At 42.7% G+C, this 23,049-nt stretch overlaps 1 protein-coding gene across 1 annotated transcript in view; it reads right to left on the reverse strand.

The window, feature by feature from the left end:
• Positions 1 to 23,049, reverse strand: part of DPP4 (dipeptidyl peptidase 4) — a gene marked incomplete at its 5' end in the record, with an annotated part of 76,899 nt that overhangs the window by 52,173 nt on the left and 1,677 nt on the right. Inside the window, 3 exons of the mRNA XM_079924341.1 lie at positions 978 to 1,058; positions 2,575 to 2,666; positions 3,072 to 3,170. Of these exons, the coding sequence (XP_079780467.1) occupies positions 978 to 1,058; positions 2,575 to 2,666; positions 3,072 to 3,170 (272 nt within the window). The remainder of the gene's footprint in view (positions 1 to 977; positions 1,059 to 2,574; positions 2,667 to 3,071; positions 3,171 to 23,049) is intronic.

Consider the following 23,049-nt stretch of genomic DNA (forward strand, 5'->3'; position numbering starts at 1 on the left):
TAGCAGAATATAGTCAGCAAGGCTTCATGTCCAGGAAATGGAGCCCAGCACAATGAATCAGGGCAAATATTACGAGCGGGAGTTACCATCCCAAAATGGGAAACGGAGTACGGGCTGGTCGGCATGGCCTGAATACAGGAGCGCTGGTGTGTGGGATAAGGTCACTCAGTATTTACTATTTATTCTAGAGAAAAAAGGCAGAGGTAGGGATCCCCAGCTTTGTATTTTGTTTTCAAGCAGAATCTCTCTACAGGTTTTTAATCTTTCCGGTATGTCTCAAAACTGCCTATACACAACAACCGTTGTCAAATCCATGAATAATCAGAAAGCTGCAGTGAAAGTCACTGGCGATCGGCAGCCACCCTAAACATGAGAAGGATGTGTGATTAGGCTGTAACCTTTCCCCAATGTGTGAGAATTTGATGTTGGGCTGGGCAACTGGAGGAAGCTGAGCGCTCCCTGCAGGGCACTGGTGACCGGTTCTGAGGCTGCCCCTTTGGAACGGTTTGTATATGGTGGGACCTGGGGGCTGGGAGGTGGACCGTGCAGAGTCTCTTCTAGAGGATGAGAAGTTTAACTGTTTTTAAAGCAAATGCTTGAGAGTTTTAATATATGTCGAACTGAGACAAAGGAAATAAAGGGTTCTATTACTGGATGTACAAGTCAGACATGTACACATACTTTTAAATTATAAGTTCTATTTTATTAACTTATGTTTTTAGTATCTATGTATAATATTACTTTAGCTTTTTAGTATTTGAAAACCCTGAAAATGAATTTCTTTTAAAACATTCGTTAGACTTATCTTTTATGAATGAGAATGACCATTTCTCCTTCTGATACCGAATTAATGAGTTTTTAGCGCCTACTCTTTTACTTAGGTATCAAGCCTAAATAGTCACAGACTTGAAATCAGTTATAAAATAACATACTCATAGGATTCTTTAAATGTCACAGTAAAAAAGCATTTCTTTTACCTTCACATAGTTGTGTTCGAAGAGAACATATTGTCTATCAGGAGATACTGAATAATCATTCATAGAAAATCCAAATTCATCCTGTCAATCAAGTAGAAAAAAGAACAATTGAACGATTCCATTTAACTGCCGTTATTGAGTACTTACTGTGTAGAGGGTACGGTTCTAGACTTGTGGCTGGTAGCTTGAGAGGTTCCGGTCTAGAAGAGGGGCACACTCCCTCACACAAATGACCATGAGGCAAGGTGGGTGGTGATCAGGGTTAGAGAATCAGGGAGGGAAGGATTTATTTTAATGAAGGAGAGATGGCTATGTGGGTGGGGATCAGGAACAGAGAGAGAACTTCCTCAGGAGGGGAAACAGCAGGAGTAAAAACCCAGATGCAGAAAGGGCATGCATATTTAGAGACTGCCTAAAGGTTAGTTGTAACCTGAATACAGTATAGGGTGTGTCAGACAAAGAGAAGACATAAAATTAGAAAAATAGCCAAGGCCTAGATATAAGAAATAGACCTATGAACTACTTTTTTTTTTTTTTGGCGGTACGCGGGCCTCTCACTATTGTGGCGTCTCCCGTTGCAAAGCACAGGCTCCGGACGTGCAGGCTCAGCGGCCATGGCTCACGGGCCCAGCCGCTCCGCGGCATGTGGGATCCTCCCGGACCGGGGCACGAACCCGCGTCCCCTGCATCGGCAGGCAGACTCTCAACCACTGCGCCACCAGGGAAACCCTGAACTACTTTTTGCACATGGATGTGATGGAATCTTATCTGGCTTTTACAAAGATGCTCTGGTGACCCAGTGGCTGAGATGAGATGAGAGGGGAGGGGTTACAGTAGCCCTGGACTTGGGCAATGCCGTGGTCAGATTTACAGAATGGAGAGAGGGACACTCGTTAGAATACTGTCACAAGATTAATCAAGGCTTCGAACCAGGACTATACCGTGGAAATGGAAATCCGAGAGACACTTGACGTTGCAAGGGAGGACTAATAGGTTTTGTTGAGTAGCTAAATAAGGGGAATGCCCGAGGAATCAAGGATTCTGAGGTTTCTAGCTTAAGTGACTTTGAAGAGGGCGCTATTTACTAAGATTGGGAACTCAGGAAGTGGACTATTATGCCTTCCGTTTGCTAGGAGAGGGAAGGGGAAATAACTAGTTTAGCTTGGGACACTGAGTTTAAAATGACTGCAGGCCATCCATGTGCCAGAACCGGCAAGCTGTTGGAAACAGAGGTCTAGATCTTGGGAGGAGGTTAGTATTACAGGCATGTATTTGAGAAGCACCTGTGCTGTGGAAGTGCATGGAATTCGCTGAAGGAGAGCATGCAAAGTGAGGAGGGAGAGTAGCAGTGAAGACACGGCCCTGCGGAGCACTTACACGTAAGAGTATGAGCAGAGGAGGAGGAATCGTCAAAGGAGACTAAAAAGTAGCCAAGGCAGGGAGCATTCCAAGAAGAAGAGAAAGATCCACTGTGCCATATGCTGCAGAGAGAGTCCAACAGGATGAGAAACGATAGTACTCATGATTTGAAAGGTTATGAAAAAGAAAATCCCCAGAATTCCCTTAAAGCATGAATTAATTATGTGATTAAACATACAAGTGTACTGTTCTCCAAGAACATGGAGCTGTTTCCATATTCAGCATTGAATAGCAAGATATTATTTTCTTGTTTGTAGAGATATTCATGATCTAAAGAGAGAAAACGGCCAGATCAGTATTTCAAGTTGCTTTTAAACATCTTCATAAGCTAAAAAACCATGCAATAAAAATTTAAGACAAATTCACACAAGTACTAAAAAGGCATTTCTAAGTTGGAAAAACATGAACTGATGAATATTACACTAGTATGCCTTCATTTTTCCATCATTATTGTAAAGGGTTCAATTTACATTTAACTTTTTATAGTACATATCAAAGAAATACTCAAGTTTCTTTCTGTCTATCCCCCTTTCCACACTTAAGTAGAAAAAAAATACTTCCCATACGGTTAAAAAAAAATAAGAATATTTTCTCAGTGCCATAAAAGTGCCCCACAACCTAACCAGAATGAAAATAACCATAAAAATCAGCCCCCTCTCCGCCAAAAATCCTTACCTGAAATCCATCGCAAGGTGTAGAACTTCACTCTAAAAGTATTTTTTAAATAATCGGTTAGAGTGTAGGTTCTGCGACTATCAGCTGTAGCATCACCTGCTGGTTGGAAAAAACAGCCAAATGTTCAGTAAGAGGGGATAACCTGTTTCGCATATAAAAAAAAAAAAAGGATATCTACAATATACACTAGTCACAAAATACAGAAATACACTGACAAAATGCAAAACACATTTTGAAAGAGTTCGGACTGAGAAAAAGGGTAAAAATGCATTTAGCTGTTAAAGTGTTTGCGAGAGTGTGTTTTTCACGGTGCTACATTAGTGAGCTTCATTTCGAAGGTCTAGATCAACAATGTCCAAGGGAAATATAGTGTGAGTACACTTTCTAGTAGCCATATTTAAAAATTTTTAAGGTGAAATTAATTCTAATTGCATATTTTATTTAGCCAGTATATCAAATATTTTATCATTTCAGTGTGTAATTGGTCTTTATATGCTATTAATAGATCTTTCACATTATTTCTTTTCATACTGTCTTTAAAACCTGATATGTAATTGATGATTACAGTGTATCTCAATTTGAATGGGCACCTTCCCAGTCAATGCAATCATGCAGTGGATGGCACGAGGCTAGATTATCCTTTCGTGAGGGCCTGAGGTCCACTTCTAAGCCCTCTTGCTCTGCAAAGACCTTTAAGATATACTGATCACCCAGTTCAGAGATCTTCGTTTCTATCATCATTTTTCCTTGAATTTGATTAAAGTTTACGTGAAGCCTTTCCCTTGGATTCTGTGACAGCCTCAGTCCTTCTCCTAACTCTCTGACCATTATTTTTCCATCTCCTACTTTGACTCTATTTTTCTCCACTGGCCTGTAAGGCAGAAATGCTTTGATATTAGTCTTCAGCTTTCTCCTCCTCTCTCTCTACAGTTTTCCTTCCAGGGAACTCCAGAGAATGTGAGTTCCAGGGCTTCAGGTATACTTACCATTTAGATGAATGACAATATCTGCTCTCACCACCTTAGCCTACCGCACCCACGCTTACATTTCCAGTGCTTCTTAGTTGACTTGCCCCACTCTAACCCTATACACACCCTGTCTAAAATAATTGTCTTCCTTCCAAAACTAGATTTCCACAGGAAATTTGTGTGGTTTTATACTCTGTTACTGAAGACGGCAATTCAAAGGCTGAAGATCATTTTGATGTCTCCCTCTTTTTTACCATCCCCTACAACCAATCAACCCTATTGACTCTTCCTACGAAATCTCTTCTCCAGATATCCCTGCCATCAGGTTCTCCCAATCCAATTCCTGCCCTGCACCGTCACCGGAATGATCTTTCTAAAATGCCACTATCATTCTGGTGATCTCTTCCTCAAAAGCTTCCAATGAGTCCCCACTGTCTACAGGGAGATTCAGACTGCTTAGCCTGGCAGTTGCAGCCCCACAGTCTGATGTGAGACCTTTCCAGGCTTATTTTCACTCTATCCCTGCAAGAACCTTCTAACCTAGTCACACTGATCTGCCTACTGAACCCAGCAGATCTTCTTAGGCTTGTCTGACTCTACTCCTTGTCCTAAGCCACTTCCTGGCATGTCCTCAACGGCTTCCCCATCTGTCACAAGCCTCCCTCCTCCATTTCCCACCTCTGTCATGAAGACCTCAATTCGGCCTCTGACTTTTGCCCCCATGCTACTCATTGGGCTCCTGTCACTTACTAACTGTGTTGATAACTATTTTTCCATGCCTGCCTGTGTAATCTGCTCAGCTGGGCCATGTATTCTTTTGAAGACAGGGCTTTGGGTTTTTGTTCATTGGTTTGGGGTTTTTGTTTTTGTTTTTCATCAACCTTAGCATCCAGCACAGTTGTATGGCATAAAAGACACACACAAAAAAAGTTTTTGTTGATTGGAGTAGGGCATCATCCTATAAGCACAGTCAAGCCAGTGTGATTCCTCTTCCTCAATCCCAGAGCCTCCACTGATGACAAATACCTTAAAGTCTTTTTCCAAACTCTCTACATTTTCCACGTACGTGTAAACATACACTCACAAAATCAGCCACTACCATAACATTCCTATAACTGCAGCTCTTTTCAGGGATTTCAAAGCCAGCAGTATCTTCTCGTGTTAATTTTTTACAGCCTGTGGAGAAGTAGATCTCGTACAGGAAATGCTCTTTCAAAAAGTGTTCTTGGGTTTCCCTGGTGGCGCGGTGGTTGAGAGTCCGTCTGCTGATGCAGGGGACGTGGGTTCATGCCCTGGTCCGGGAGGATCCCATGTGCCGTGGAGCGGCTGGGCCCATGAGCCATGGCCGCTGAGCCTGCGCGTCCAGAGCCTGTGCTCCACAACGGGAGAGGCCGCAACAGTGAGAGGCCCGCGCACCGCAAAAAGAAAAAAAGTGTTCTTAAGGTTTTATTTCTTTGGATTTGATCTGATAACATAGTTTTGTTTCTGCCTATAAAACCTTCAGCTTCGATAGATAAAGTTGCTACCCTTTATTTTATTATTTTATTGATTTTGTATAAGCCTAGTTTGTTAAGTAAAATATTCTTTTAAAAACTTTTGTTTTTCAATTCAATCCTGCATTTCTCCCCTGAAAGTTAATAAGATATTTGTGTTTATTAGCAAAAATATAGCAAGTGAGTAAAGCCAGTCCTTGAGTTTAACCTTTAAATAAGAAGTAAAGCCTTGTGCTACAGAAAATAATATTTGAAACTCATGTTGGACTACAAAATTACAAATCTGGATTTGTTCATTAAACACCCTCAGTTGTTTGTATTCATCCAATCATCCTATTATATAAAAATAGTTATAAAGTGAGTATCATTGTTGAGGATAAATACCCTGCTATCAAGAGCTATTAGTCTAAAATGAACATAAAACACATCCCCAAATTAGTACAAATCAAGGTATCAGTGGTAAGAAACATTCACAATCCTAATATTATCTGCTGATGTAGATGTTTAGATAGATCTGTAAATAGAAATAGATCAATTTATACACACACGCATATATTACAACCAACTGAATGTCTGTGTCCCCTCAAAATTCACATGTTGAAATCGTAACCGCCATATGATGGTATTAGGAGGGGGAGCCCTTGGTAGGTAATTCGATCATGAGTACTAATCCTCATGAGTGGGTTTAGTTCCCTTTAGAAAGTGACTCCAGAAAGCTCTCTCCCCACTTCTGCTATGTGAGGACACAGGAAACGGGTCCTCACCAGACACTAAACACCGAATCTGCTGGCATCTTGATCTTGGACTTCTAGCTTCCAGAACCGTGAGAAATAAATGTTTGTTGTTTAAGTCACCCAATCTCTGCTATCTTTATAACAGCAGTCCACACATACTAAGACATACATATCTATAACAAGACAGACATATCAACATAAAGTGTCTATCACTGACTCTTGATTTTGTGAGAATGAACTGCATACCTCCAATATAGATCAGATACAGTGCTATCTCACATGAGGGTATTTGCCCAGGTTTTAAAAGACAACACACTTCAATCTGGAATAATAAAATAACGGAGACAAAAATCCCCTGTGAGGTCACCTGCTGCCCTGCATGCCGCTCTTCCTTGCTGGGCACTTACCTCTCCTGCCTCTTCACCTCAAATGTCACTGGGCTTATCCTCTCATCAGGCCTCAGCCTTTCTAAACCCATCATCTCTGCCAGATTCAGACTCCCTTCTGCTCATAATGGGCTCAGCGTGATTTCGATCCATCTGCTGATGTTCAGATATCCATACTGATGCCAGGCCGTGTTCTTGCTATGGCCCAGGACATGGGTGCAAGGCCCGGGCCACCCTTGGCTTGTGTTACCCTCTCTCAGCTCCTTTACAACGACCTTCAAGCCGGGTTCCCTATCCTGGCTCCCCAGACCCCAAACACCACTGCAAAACTGGAACAAGCAGAGCAATAAATGTTCCTTGTTTTTTGCCTTGTCATTTGAAAAGCAGCGCAAACTGGAAGATGCTTTCGAAACATCTAGATAAGCGAGTTCTGCGAGACGTGAGTGCCAAGTCCAGGTTTTGACCTTTAGCAAGTTCATAGTTTACTGCCAAGTTACAACCTATTCTGTCAAACACCAGAGGACACGCCCACATTTCCCTTTCCTTGTCTGATTGCTCCCTGACTGGGCACCCGTGCAACAACAGATGAAGGTCTTGGGCTGCTAGTGTGGTCTTCCTGGTGGGCCTGGGACATATCGTTTATTTGACTTACCAGTTTAAAGCATTATGCTAGCCAAGCAGAGCAGCTAATCATGTTACCCATCAGTTTCCACAGAAACTCCTAGATTCATGTCTCCTTGAATTTAAAAATCAAAAAACGGTTAACAGCTTTATACTTTACTGTTTTGCTGAGACCAACTATTAGGTTGAACCATATGAAAATGCCATTTTTATCAATCAAAAATGGCAGAATAACAGCTTTTAAAATGGTTCAACTTAACAATAATTTCTCATCAAAGTGTATGGTATCTTAATGAGCCCTGGTTGTAGGATCAAACGCTTTTCTGAATAAAAGGAATTCCAGAATTCTAAGTAAGAGAGTGGTGTCGTTCCACAGAATAGTCTTGCTTTAACCGATGGTTATTTTATGATTACAGGATATTTTGAATTTTTTTATATTCATTAATAATAACCTTTTTTGGTCTGTATGAAACTGTGATATAAAATATTTCTACCTCAGAGAGAGAAACTGTTTGGGGAAATAAATGGCTAATGAAATGCAACTAAAAGGAGAAGTGCTGTTTATAGCTCATAAACTCATAAAGTTGTTAAACATGGGGAATAGATATCTGGTTATAGAGTTCTTGTGTTCCATATGCTAATCAGTTAATATTTTATATTGATGCTAAGGAAATAAAATGAGTGTTACTTTACAATTTGCTCTAGCAAAATAGCAGCCTTGACATTGGGACAGAGGAAGAGAAATCAAGAAGGCAGAAGAAGAAATTGACTGGAAAGCTGCTCACATCCTTTATTCTCCAGCAGCACACGCGGGCTGCTACCCATCACCAATGATTCAACAAATACCAATAAGGGGTTGGGTCCCTGGTGGCTTTGAAATCAGAGAGCCTGAATTTGAACCCAGGCCTAATTCTTGCACGGGAGTCTTAGGAAAGTTACTGAATCTTTCAAAACCTCAACTTTGTAATCTATAAAATGATAATAATAGCACTATCTAGCCCCTAGGGATCTGCCATGATGAAATGAGATAATGTATGCAAAGTTCTTAGCTCAGGATTTAAAATTTAGGAAGCCCTCCAGATAGGTCAAACTATTTATTATTATTTTGTTCCAAGCACGTGGTAGGCAATCAGGATAGAAAGATGAAAGAGTCTCTCCCTTGGAGTACCTAGCAGTGCTGCTGAGATGAGGAATTTCACTGCAATAAAATAATAGCTAATTAACTTTCACTGTGTTCAAATCCCAAACGATCCTAACAGGAAAGCATAAGAGCATCACGTTGAGAAAGCATCTAGGATAAGTACAATTGAATCATTTGCTAAGTACTGACGAGCATCACTTCCTCCTTCGACAAGTTTAATACCATCCACAGCGTTCACATGGAGGGAACATGTTGGACTTGAGAGGAATTAGAGGAGTTGTGAAAAGTGATACTTCTCTGATTACTATACACAGGAGACATTAAAATATAATCACTATCACCAGATTTCCCTTCTCAATAAGAGAAACATCCCAGGGACATCAAGTGCATCTGATAAATGCATTGCCATTGAGCTGGAGCCCTTGAACCTGGGGCTGTGTGCTCTAAGCATTTACTCAAAGATCAGAGTGTCAGATGACCAAACTTTTGTTGGGGATGTAATCGCTATATTTTCAAAGGTCTACTCTGAAAGGCCAACCAACTGGTACCATGCACATTTTCCGGAATAGCAAACATTTGGAAAAAAGGAAACAACGAGGGGTTGTCCGTGTCGTGACTCCGCCCTCCTTCTCCTCTTTTCCCTCCACTCCATCTGCTCTGGCCTCCCCACTCTTCCTCAGACACACTGGGCCCACTTCTGCCTCAGAGACTTTGAATTTGCTACACCCTCTGCCTGGAATATTCTTCCCCTCCAATGTGCCCAAAGCTTGTTCCCTACCTCCTTTAGGTCTTTATTTAAATGTCACCTTCCTTTCCTGGACTAACATTTACAACCCCATGGTTAAGAAATTCTCTTTGTATCGCCCTTCCTGGCTTGACATTTTTTTTCCTCAGCAGTGATGCCATCTAACGTACTCTAGTTTTTACCTGTTTATCATCTGCCTCTCTTGACTGTCTGTGAGCTCCAGGAGGATTGTGTTTTGTTACACACAATTGTGTTTGTTTGCTAGTTATCTCAGCACGGCCTAGATGGTGCCTGGCTGTAGAAGGCATAAATATTTGTCAAATGAAAAGATAAAAGCCAGACAACATAAACAGGAGAGCACAAACATGGGAACACAGCTCTAGATGTGAGCGTCGTGAACTCCAAGAGACTGGTAAGTAGGAAAGCAGTGCACTGGGCCAGCTGGGTCTAAATAGAGTGAGGACAGGAGCCTCAGGCTCCAGACTTCCACTCGCTGTCACCAGGCATGCTCACTTCTCTACGCCTGTGACCGTAATTTACCTGTTGTCTATCAGCTCAAACACACACATCTATCCTTTGCTCAGTAGTGCTGGGAAGGGGGTCTACAGCTGTGTTTCCCAGACCCCTTCCTCTGTAGGCTTCCTGTTAGGTCCTGCCGATAGGGAAACACAGAGGAGTGTAGTCAGTAGGACAGGAGGAGGGACTCCCTTTATCTTGCTGGTCCTGTCAGCAGGTGCCCCGAGGGAGCACCTGTCCCAGCCTCCTGCTTTTCTTTTTATACCTGAACCTGTTGCATCCTGCCTCTCAGTTGCATGCCTCACACACCTTGGAGCTTAGAGCCCAGAACTTCTATGTCCCTCTTCTCCTTTTTCCCAAGCCCTAGAGATAGCTTATTCCTACAGCTCCTGTCTCTCACTTACCTCATAATTTTTTCTTTTGCTCTTTAATTTGTGTAACCAATTTTTATATCAAATTTCTCTGCTGAAACATCTAGTGTGATTTCAGTGTTCATCACGTCTCTGTGAGGATTTACACAACTTACCTGTAAAATAAGAAGGTCTCTTTCGGCCGTAAGATAACAATGTCTAGACCTGGGGTTGGCAAACTTTTTCTTATAGGGCCAGATGGTAAATATTTTAGCTTTGCAACTCCTAAAGTCGGCCATTGTAGCCTGAAAACAGCCACAGACAACATCTAAATGAATAGAAAAGGCTGTATTCCGAATAAAACTTAATTTACAAAATTAAGCAGCCAGCCCTGACTGTAGCTTGACAACCCCATCTAGACATTCCTCAGAATGGTCAGCAACACGAAAACAAAAAGCTCCCAAGACCAGTTTGAAAGACAGATGCTGAGACTGAAATTCTAACTGCCTTGAAACAGTATGAATATCAACATAAGATTCCAATATATACGGCAGAGAAGTGAAAGTGGGCAGAATATTCATGTCTCAAACTTCAGGTCAAGATGAAGATGTCTACGGCCACTGGTGAAGAAATGCAAGGCCAAAGGGACTGCCTGAACTAAATCCAGTTCACCCTGCCCTCACCCCAGTGAAGAGCCAGGAGGTTCAGCGCATATAGGAAGCCAGCACTAAACAGGGCATCAGGATGGCTTTATTCCTTTTTGAAATGGAAATTGCCCAATTTTTTTTTTTTTTTCCGGTACACGGGCCTCTCACTGTTGTGGCCTCTCCCGTTGCGGAGCACAGGCTCCGGACGCGCAGGCTCAGCGGCCATGGCTCACGGGCCCAGCCGCTCCACGGCATGTGGGATCTTCCCAGACCGGAGCACAAACCCGTGTCCCCTACATCGGCAGGCGGACTCTCAACCACTGCGCCACCAGGGAAGCCCTGCTCTGTTTTTTTATTCTGATTATAGTTACTCCCTCACCCCTTGTTAGGACTCTTCTGGGAATAATCAGGACTGGATAATAGTGGCCATAATTACTATTGACAAGGCTTTTACACCCCACTATGTCCACTGACATTAAGCCAGTGTAATCCAAGGGGATGAGAAACAGCTGAAAGGTGGAAACGTCTTAACTGTATAAATAAATGACCCACAGGCCCGTGAAACAAGCAACTATTTTAGCAAAGGGCTAGTTTTTAGCAGTAGTAGTTGTAGTGAGACATCACTGGGAGGTCACAGTGCAAGCTAGAAATGATTAGTTTGGAGAGAAAACTGATTAGAGAACATCAGCATTTGGGGAAGCTGAAAGCTCTAATACCAAGTCACTGAAGAACTTTCCAGAAAGATTTACAGGCATTATCAACAAGGCTACTCTCTGTGACAACTGTTTGTCTGCCAGGAGGTGAGGAAAATGATCACTGGAAAACAAAACTGCCATAGAAATTGCCCTTTCCAGCATTCACCCAGCAGAACTTTCAGGAGTGTGAAACAAGTATTATTATAATGCCTGTCTCTGGGACTGTTAACAAAATGTTTTTTAATTAAAAATATATAAAAAGTAGTCATGACAGATACTTATAGAGACCTTCCAATGTGCTGGGCTATTCTAGGCATTGTACACTTATTAACTTATTTTCATCCCAATTTTACAGGTAAGGAAACTGAGATGCAGATAGTAACCAGACTCAAGTCTCATGACTAGTAAGCCCTAGGCCATAGGGTTCTGAAGCCTGCGGTTATAACCACTGCTCTGAACAACCTAAGTATGCAGCAGAGTGAGGTACATGGTAAATGCTTGTTGGCAGTTTTTGTGAGTTAGCATAGATGGATTAGACTTTCTGGAAGTGTCTGGATTCAATCTTGGCAAATAATCTAAACAGGCAGCTTGGTAGTATCATTTGGACCTGGGACAGTTGGTAGGTTACATAATTTGTTCTAGTGTTCCGAAATCAGAGGGGCATCAATTCTTTCTGAAAACCCTAGAATTTTCTCTCTGGAGTGTTATTAAGGATGGCAACTCTGTGACACTTTCTGAGAAAGAAGGTTGTACTCCCCTCCTCCTCTCTTCCATGGTACAACTGGTAACTCTCATCATCTTTTCCCTACACTCATAAAAAGTAGCCATGCAAGCTTTATAATAGGTTTCTTTTCTCCCCCCACACCTTTTTTTTTTCATGTTTCCTAGATCTTAAACATAAAATCTTGAATAACTCAGGCCCTGCAGTACACATTTTCAAAAGAGTGGGAACTTGTCCGATGAAAAGATTCAGCGATTCCTCCTTTAGAGCCACCACAGGGGCTTGTTTGTTACTCTGCTTTCCACTCCTGTCTGTCCCTTCCTCCACTCTCTAACCCTTCCCTCAGCACTCGGTGGCAGAAGCGGACCTGCCCCGGGCCTCAGATCCTGGCCCTCTTGATTTCTTAGGGGCTCTGTTTCATCTCTTCTCCCTCCATCTCCATCTCTTCTCAGTATCTTCATTTCGTCCATAAGCATGCACAGGGTGTACCCATATCAAATAAATACTTACTGACCCTGTGGGCTCCGGCAGCCATCTTCCCATTTCTCTTCTTGTATTTATCAGCCTACTTCTCAAATAAACAATCCGCATCTGTGGCCTTCAGTTTTTCATGGTCCCTCCTCATGCCTCTGGAACTACCCCTCACTCTGTACACTACACTTTGCTACAACAACATCTTCTTCAATGCTTATTTTCTATACCATATAGTTTGCCAATTAATCAAGTAATCTTCTATCATTAGGTAAATATTTAATCTGAACAGTCATGTCTCCACTGGTCTGTAAGTAAGCTGAAAGGATGAATTTATTTTATCAAACAGCTGCTGGCACTATACTCTACAAATAGGTATGCGTGATCTAGTAGTGGATGACTTGACCCCATAGTTAGGAATATAAGAATTTTAATCAGAATTAAAGTAACATTAAAAAATGTTCATCAAAAATATGTTTTTACATGAGCTCTAAGATAATTTCTTTAATTCACCAAATGTTTGTCAAGCTGTACTGGGTTGAATAGTTTCCCCACCCCCCAAAATTCATGTCCACTGGGAACCTCAGAAAGTGACCTTATTTGGAAATAGGGGTTTTGTAGATGTAATTAGTTAAGATGAGGTCGTACGGGATTAGGGAGTGTCCTTATAAGAAGGTCATGCAAAGATATGCTTTTGCTGACTTGGAAAATGAAGAGGACCATGTGGAGACAGAAGGGGAAGAAGGCTATGTGACAATGAAAGGAGAAATTGGAGTCATAAAGCTACAAGTCAAGGTGGTTGCCAGTAACCACCAGAAGCTGGAGGAAGCAAAGAAGCATTCTTCCCTGGAGCCTTCAGAGGGAGCGTGGCCCTGACGACACCTTGATTTTGGACTTCTGGGCTTCATAACTGTGGAAGAATAAATTTTTGTTGTTTTAAGCCACTCAGTGTATGGTATTTGTTACGACAGCTCTAGGAAAGCACCCACTCTGTTCTTCAATGTTCTGAGCACTAGAGATATGAGTGAACAAAACAAAAAATTCTTGCCCTCATGAAGCTTACATTCTAATGGGGGGGAGACATAGGAGCAAACAGTAAATAAACAATGCCTTTGTTAGGATGTTAAGTGTCACGGTTAAGTGCTAGAGAAACTCTGCTTTTTAAGGGCTCATGTGATTAGATCAGGCTCAGCCAGGTCATCTTCCTTTCTTAAAGCTGATTATGCCATCATATAATGTCACCTAACCACCAGGATAAAATCCATTATATCCACAATCTCAGAGATTAGGTAGAGATTAGCACACGGGGCAGGGAGGAAATCTGGGGAATCAGTTTAGAATTCTGTCTATCACAGTTTATCTTGCCAGCTGTATTGAGAATACACTGCAGGGAGTAAGAAGAGAAATAGGGAGATTTTTGCAATAATGCAGGTGAAAGGTGATGGCGTCTTGGACTAGGGTGGTAGTAGTGGAGGTGCTGAGATACGGCCAAATTCTGAAAGAACATGAAGGTAGAAGTGATAGGATTTGCTGACCGATTGGATGTTGAGTGTGAACAAGGGAGAGGAGTTGAGAACTGCATGCATTTTGGCCTCAGTAACTGAAAAACAAATGAATTGCTATTTGCTGAGACCAGATGTATTAAGGGAGGAATAAGTTTGAGGGGATTAAAAAGTTTTGGGAGATGTTACTTTGAGATGCTAATAGCATCAAAATGGAGATGTCCACTTAATAGTTGCACGTATGCATATAGAGTTCAGGAAAGAGGTCTGGTCTGGAGATATAAATTTGGGTGTTGTTGTCAGGTTATAGATGGTGTTTAAGGCCATGGGAGTAGATGAGATCACCTGGGGGAAAGAAAGAAGAGGTTCTAGGATGAAGCCTTGGAGTCCAAGGTCAGAAGTCAGACATGACACGGGAAGGGGGAAGGGTAAGCTGGGACGAAGTAAGAGAGTGGCATGGACATATATACACTACCAAATGTAAAATAGATAGCTAGTGGGAAGCAACTGCATAGCACAGGGAGATCAGGTCAGTGCTTTGTGACCCCCTAGAGGGGTGGGAGGGAGATGCAAGAGGGAGGAGATATGGGGATATATGTATATGTATAGCTGATTCACTTTGTTATAAAGCAGAAACTAACACACCATTGTAAAGCAACTATACTCCAATAAAGATGTTAAAAATAGAAGTCAGACAGGAGGAGGAGCCCCTACAGAGAATGGGAGGGAGCATGTGGAGGTGCAGAAGGAAAAATCTAGGAGAGAGTGGAAACACAGAGGAGGGGAGAAGAAGCATGATCAACTGACAGGGAATGGGAGACTCAGAGGGAGAACTGAGCCCTGGACTCAGCAACACAGAGGTTAGGGACTTTGACGCGAGCAGAGCCAAACATTTTAGTGACGGGTGAGGATAAACCTCATGCCAGTGAGTTTAAGAGGGAGCGGGAGAGGAACAGCAGACAAAGAAAATAGAAAACTCTTCCAGGAGTTTTTTGGTAAAGGGAGCAGGGCAAGGGACTGGGAGGTGGGCAGGGATGTGGGGTACAGAAAGGATCTTCCTCTCTCCCTCCTTCCCTCCCTCCCTCCTTCCCTCCCTCCCTTTCTTTCAGGATGTGAGAGATTTACAGCTTATTTATATAGAGAGGGGGAAATGACAGTGCAGTGGGCAGAGGAAATAGCTGCAGCCACATCTCTTAGTAAGTGAAAGAGGATGAGGTCAGTGTACAAAGAAGGGTTTGGCCTTGGGCAGGTGCTGAGAGGGGGCTGGTGGGAATTGAGGACCTTCTCTCCTAATAGCCTTAGTTTTCTCCTTAAAATAGAAAGCAAGGTTGGCTGTAAGCTGAGAATGACCGTGGGGAGGTGCTGGAGGTCTGGGGAGAGGAGACACATGAGTACGCGAGGGAGCAGCGGGGGAGCACGGGGTAGGGGTCGGGGCGTGGGGATCACCAGCTAGTACGAAGGGGCTGCTTGATTTTTGTGGAGTTCAGGATTTTCTTTTCAGTCCAGTCAAACCATTTTAATCTTAATGAAATGATTACCATGTAGATTATTTCAAATGCTACTTTCCTGGGTCAATTTTTACAGGTCTAACTTTTACCATGTATTTTTAAACTTCTTTACGTTGACTGTTTTCTTTTATGTTAACTGTTTCTGCCACATTTTCCCATTATGAATTGGATAAAATACAACAGTTTATATGAGAAAATTGAGAGCAGTTTCCCTCAGATGTTTCTGACCCCCTCCATTTTCTCAGATTTGTATCTTAAATGTTGCAAACTCAATTCTTCCCTATTCTCAATCATTTTGGATAACAACAGAAAGCAAGTGCTGGGCTCAAAATGCCTTCAGGACCAAAAAGGCAGCGTCAAAACACCCTGCTTTACAATAAACTCGTTTGGGTAGGAAGGAAAGTGAGAAGAGAGAGAGAGAGTTATATGATTGGATTCTTTGGAGATCAGAGCTGGCTTGACATCTATTTTCTTTTGTTAGTAAATTAAATTTTTCCAATGTAATGAAAAATGAGCAATCATAAACTATCTGATACACTTGCATAGACCTCCCATCTCTTCCTTTTAGAATCTCCAGTTCAACTTAGGTAATTCCCTTTCCCCTTCCAAGGGCTGAGGAAGGAGCTCCCTCCTGGTCCCAGAAAGGTGAGTCTTGGTTAATCTAGTCCAAGCTTGGTAATCCTTTCCCCTTGCCAGAGATGGGTTTAGAATAGACAAATGACCCAGATCTGGCCAAGGAGACACGAGGGAAAGTCTGCCTTGGGCCAGGGAACTTGTGGAAGTAGTTTTCCTCCCTGATAGAACAGACTATGAATGAGGAACAGCATCCTCCCTGCCTTGTGAAATGGCTGTGTGACAAATGAGGCATTGCAGCAGCAGTCATGCTCGACCTGAGAGGACAAGCTTGAGAACGAAAGTAACAGTGTGAGACCAGCAGAGCTGAAAGACGCAGACTCTGGGCGCTGGAGGAAGCTGTGGGACCACTGCGTTAACAAACTCTAGAACTGCCCTACCTCTGCACTTCCAATTACGGATGTTAACAATAAGAGTCTATAGTTTAAACAACTTTGGGCCAGGTATTCTGTTACGTGCAGCCAAAAGTATTCTCTCTGACGTAAACTGCATACAGAATCGGGGGTCGGGGCTGTAAACTGTTGAGGGCTAAACATGTAGGTGAACTGCATGCCTGGGAGCCAGTCTGATGGCTCCGAGATCGGAAAGGTTGTATTCAGGCCCATTAATTATTAACCCTTTAAGCTTGGTTGGTTTCCATATATGAACTTCCCTGGGCAGCATTTATCATGTTCTCTTTAGAGCTTCCACAGCACTTTGATCATTTACTAGAAGGACACTTAGCTCTTTTTATTATAGTTCATGTTTATGTTTCCTTTAAGATTAAGAATTATTTGAGGGCAAGGGCCATGCGTATTATTTTTATATTTCCAGGGACCAACAAAGTGCCTAACGTAGAAAATGTTCAATAAATATTTGCTGAATTAGAGAATTACCTTCTGCTGACATGCTGGGTGCATGATGTAGAAGGCCCTCCCCGAGACCTGCCTTGGAAAGAGGAAGTGTATCCAGTAGGGTGAGGGAACTGGAGGGACCACTGCAGATTAGCTCTTCTGGGAAGGATAGAGCCATGAGGGCAAGAAAAAGGTCTCCACTTGGGCTAGCCAGCCAACTGTTCAAGGAGTCATCCTTATCTCTGCTCCTTCCCGTGCTAACACCCTGTCCAAGCTGGCATCATCTCTCACCTGGATAATCCACTTCCCACCCTCCACCATTATCTATACCAGAGTCAGAGGCATTTTAAAAGAGAAACAAGATCATGCCACACTCATGCTTGAAACAGAGAGACTCCTTCTTGTGTCCCTCCATCCTCTTGACCACACTTTATTTTTGTCCTAGCCTGTATCACTGTCTGAAAGTACTCAGACAGTACTCAGCTTGCCTACTATCTGCCCGCCCCAGGACTGTAAAGGCCCATGGGAGCAGGCTCTTTGCCTCTACTGTTCAGAGCCTCATCCCTTGTACCTGCAACAACAGCTGCCATGCAGTAAGCATTCAGTACACACAGGAAAGTTCACAAATATCGCCTCTGGCCTTAGCCCTTCAAAGGCTTTAAATCTCATACAACAAGAGTTTCCTGCCTGGAATAAAAGAATAAAGGAAAATAATAGGGAAATGGGAGCCATCCATGATATTCATGGACCTGAGCAGGTCTGGCTTTAAAACAACTGAGGAAAATAAGAAGATGGGGTCCCAGCCCCACAGAGACGGTGTTAAGGATGCAGGGGCCACCCAGCCAGTTTGGCGGGACCCACAGTTAAGTCAGGGAAGGGGTGGGTGGTGTTACCCACTTAATATTCACCCCCCTTGCCCTTCTTTCTCTGTTGCACATCCTAAGCCACCTTGGCCCTCAGGTTGCTGGGAACAAAGTCCCTGCTGGCTTTGGCTCTGCCTTAAATTACCTTGGCTTCCTGGGCCTTAGATGCTGAAACACGTGACCTAAGCTCATGGGTCTACTTGCTTCCCCAGTGGACCAAATAATGAAGAAATGTGCTCATTAATGTGGACAGTTAACGAAAGCAAATGGTTTATCATTAAGTTTGAAGAAATCTCCTAGGAAGTTATAATTTTGAAGTACCATACAAAACTGCAAAACTAAAACAGCTAACACAGAAGTGCTAATTTTGTGGTTTCAGTTTGCTCTCTGAGAGACACGCCCTTTTGGGGAAGTCATAATGGACCTGTGAAGACTAAAGGTGAAAATATTTACAAGATAATTGATTTACAATAATGCAAGGGTTAGCATCAAGCCATAAAGCAGTGATTAATCTTTTTTTTAATAGGTTCCTTTTTTTTTTTATAAGATGTTGGGGGTAGGAGTTTATTAATTAATTTATTTATTTTTGCTGTGTTGGGTCTTCGTTTCTGCGAGAGGGCTTTCTCTAGTTGTGGCAAGCGGGGGCCACTCTTCATCGCGGTGCGCGGGCCTCTCACTATCGCGGCCTCTCTTGTTGAGGAGCACAGGCTCCAGACACGCAGGCTCAGTAGTTGTGGCTCACAGGCCTAGTGGCTCCGCGGCATGTGGGATCCTTCCAGACCAGGGCTCAAACCCGTGTTCCCTGCATTAGCAGGCAGATTCTCAACCACTGCGCCACCAGGGAAGCCTGATTAATCTTTAAGTTACAAAAGTTTCCACCAAAACATTTCTCTAAAACAGTTATTCATGGAAACCAGCAGACTCAGGGAAGGCTAGAAGTTACAAGATTTGAATTCCCAAGTTCTAGTACTTCCTCACGAAGCACTAAACTTTTATACCTCAGTTTCTTAAGGGTAACAAGTCAGGAAATTAATACCTCCTCTGACGTGGATTGTTTTGTGAGGATCAGATGAAATAACACAGTATACACTGGAAACAAAACAAGTGGAATCCAGTGCAAGTACTCAATCTGCATCTGCTACTGCCAGTGAAAACACTTAATAAGACCAGTCAAAAGAGTGGGATGTCAGTCCTGGGCTGGAAGCTGTTGCTCCTCTACAGCTCTGTGTAGGAATAGAGGCAACAGCAGGCACTTTTTCCCAGAACACTGGCACCCAGGGATTAGCGGTCATGAAATTAAATATAGGCATATAAATAGGAAGTTGTAACATTTATGCTAATATGGCCACATTCACTTTATACCTGATCACAAAGTACCAGCTCTAGAGGCACGGTGCCTTAGCGTGAAACGCCAACTCTGTGAAACTTTGAGCAAGTTCCTTAACTTTGGTAGCCAGCCTCCAAGATGGCCCCAATGATCTCCACCCCGATATTCATGCCCTTGTGTAACGCCCTCTCACTTTGTATCAGGGTTGCTTTGTGTGACCAATAGAATACGGCAGAAGTGATAGCACATCACCTCTGAGGCTAGGTCAAAAAAGCTCTGAGGCTCCCTACTCAGTTGCTGTCTTATATCCTTCATTCTAAGGGAAGACAGCTGCCCTGGCACCCTTTGGAAAAACCCATCCTTTACGGGGGACTGAGGCCTCTGGCTAACAGCCACATGAGAGAGCTTGGAAGGAGATCCCCCAGCCCTAGTCAAGCCTTCAGATGATATCTTGACTGAAGCAGCATGAGGGACCTTCAGCCAGAAACAGCCAGCTAAGCCTCTGACAGATTCCTGACCCATAGAGACTGTGAGATAACACATATTTGTTGTTTTAAGTCTGAGAACAATTCATTATGCAGTAATAAATAACTAAAGCACCCTCTCAAGGTTTCTGTAAATCTTCTGTAAAAGTGGAGACAATAACCTCTCTCAAAGCGTTGCTATAAGGATCAAAGGAGAAGTGTATTGAAAGCCCTCAGCCCAACACCTGGCACAGAGTGAATCCGTGTTGGTTATTATTACATCTTTGTGCCTTCTCTTCCTCAAGGAAGGGGGTCCTGCAGGTACTTACAGTTACATTCCTTAGGCTCAGCACTTTGTTAAGTCTTAAAATTTCAAGTACACTGATCCAGCTCTAGCCAGTCTCTTGATGTCATTTTTCTCTAAGCATCAGTTGGGCAAAGAGTCTTCCCTTTTTCTCTCTGATCGCTTTTAAGATGAGAGGCAAGATGCCTAAGATAGAGAAATTAAGGATATGCTATAGCTGGGGCACCAAAAGCCAAAATAGCTGGCCTGAAAAAGACCAACCCACTGACCTCAGGAGCACTCGGCAAAGCTTGATAACTGAGCGAGCTGGAGTCAACTCGAGCTTTTACAGGGCTCTCTGTTTAGAACCTGGCCTCTGAAATATACAAAGCTTTCATTCAGGCTCATTTCTGTGCTTTTAAACCTGGAATAGATCCTGGACTTCCTCAGGCAAACTTCATAGATGTTATCTTTTCTTTCTCTGATTATTCCTGTCTCCTTCACATTTGGGTTTTCTTTTATTACTGGTGGATGGCTAAGCAGTCAAATTTCCTATGTGCTGAAAGAAGGTATTGAGGAAATTTACTGCTACAGCAGTGGAAAGAACACAAGAAGAACAGATATGTCTCTGTCCCATAACAAAACCCAATAAGAAAACTCTCTTGACAAATGACAAAACTCAATAATGAAACTATTTGACAGTTATTTTAAAAACTCAGCCTAGGGCTTCCCTGGTGGCGCAGTGGTTGAGAGTCTGCCTGCCGGTACAGGGGACACGGGTTCGTGCCCCGGCCTGGGAAGATCCCACATGCCGCGGAGCGGCTGGGCCCGTGAGCCATGGCCGCTGAGCCTGCGCGTCCGGAGCCTGTGCTCTGCAACGGGAGAGGCCACAGCGGTGAGAGGCCCGCGAACCACAAAAAACAAACAAACAAACAAAAAACTCAGCCTATAATATGATGTAAAGAGGGAATTAAAGGGATCACAAATGCTGACTGAGAAGATTTTATTGCCTCTAGGCCAAGAAGATTTCTACAATTCCAATGTGAGTAAATTATTTTTATACATTTTATTGCTGATTCTCTGAGAAACTGAATGTCCAAATACGCAATATCCTTCTCTACTAGGTTACTTGAGGGATTTAAAACAAAATACGATCCTTTATCATATATACAGAAGGAGATGAACTTTTAATTTTGCTTTGTGAAATGCATAATTCCTGACCTCGAGGAGTTTTTATTCTAAAACAATTCATTAACAGTATTAAGCTTACACCTCCATCTCTCTCTGTCTCGGTCTCTCTCTCTCTACTCTGGGTGTGTCCAGAGTCCTGCTAAAGTCAGCTTTTCATACGGAAACACTTAACCTTTAAACCAACCTCTCAGGGGATGAGCCTGGGTTTGCTCATTTCTTCCTCTTTTTTTCTTAGCTCTTTATGTCTTTGCTTTCCACACAATCTAAGACGTTGTTTTGTTGTTCTATCAAAATCTTTCTTCCTTTCCTCCTTCTTTCTTTCTCTTCTTCCCCCCCCCCCCTTTCCTTTCCTTTCCATTTATATTTCCTCTCTCCCACCTCCCTTCCTCTCTTCCTTTCTGGTTTTGTTTGACTTGAAAACCTAGGTCGACAATATGAAGGACACTTCTTGGGTGATGACTCTGGATCCTTTGTAAAAAGATTGTCCCTCATGGTGGCACAGCCCAGGAATGGTATTGCTGATTTAGCAAAAATACTGCATTCCTGAGCTTTTATCTTTGTTCCTTATGATAAGGCTGGAGTTGAAGCAAGATAATTTCCCTTTTCTCCTCAAATATACATACATTCCTATTAAGAAATGCGAGAAGAGAAATAACTTATTGTGTAAGTGTAAATAAAACACACAGTGAAACCACATCTCCACCCAGTATTCCAAGAGTGGTTCTTAGCCACCCTACCCCCTTACTCCCTATGTTTCCAATTACGGAAGTCTAATCATTCACATTTCTGAGTAGCTCTATAGCTTCCAAATGCTGCTCTGTGCCATCAGTCTCCTGGGATACTTCCCTTCCTTCCTCTCCAGCCTTGCCCCATGTCAGCCCACCTTCCCACTGTCATGCCCCACAGTTCAGGCATGCTAGAGTTATCCATCCTCCTGCTGCTCACACTTCTCTCTTGCTAGGAGTCTCTAATGTTCCCAGATAGAGGATGTGATCTTGTGTCTCTATGATGACTCACAATTCATTCACGTTTTCTGGAAAAACTTATCTCCAGGAACTGATACTAACTTTTCAGGCCTCCCCACACACACAAAAAATCTCTTGTGAGAAGTCTTCCCACACTTTCCCAGAAGTGATCCTTTTAACCCCTGAGAAAGTTTGCTTAAGCCTCCCTAAATTTTCTCACTGAATCATAATAATAGTTAGACCTAGACATGTGAACCTCTCTGGAAGTCCCTGTCAAGAGAATGTCCTTGGAATCTTTGTTCAAATTTCCTTTGGAGAAGAGGCTAAGTATGGTTTAAGGGAAATGGGAAGATAACCCCTCCCAAGTCTGTATGCCCCACCCAGCCAAACTAAATCCCTGTCGTTAACTTAACCAAACCCCATGGAAGGCAGATAGATGACCCAGGCCCCTAACCAATTACATTGCCATCTTCAGTGGCTTATTTATCCAAGTTTAGTGTTCCTTTCAACTTTCCAGAGGGAAGTTCTGATAATTACACTTTTACCCTTTCTTCCAAGGATGCCTCAGCAATATATTAGAGACGAATGGATTATCCAGGTTACTCTGATTTGTTTGCGTATCTGTTTCCCACTAGATTATAAACTTCCTGAGGTCGGGGCTCTCTTTATTTATAAAATTTAATCTTTGGATTTGCAGCAACTAGCTCAGTTCCTGGAACATAATGTAGGTCATGTGAATATTTACTGATTGTATGGGTGACCCGTCCTTTTTCCACAGGAAGGCTTTGTGTGTGTGGTTGTTTAAATATACAAAGTACCACTTTATGAAAGCAGTTATATTTTAACAATTCACAACAAAGAGTCAAAAGAGTGGACAGATGCCTGCCATTTAATAGTCTAAACTGGCGGTAACCATGGCTG

This window comes from Stenella coeruleoalba (assembly GCF_951394435.1).
Source record: "Stenella coeruleoalba genome assembly, chromosome: 6".
NCBI lineage: Eukaryota > Metazoa > Chordata > Mammalia > Artiodactyla > Delphinidae > Stenella > Stenella coeruleoalba.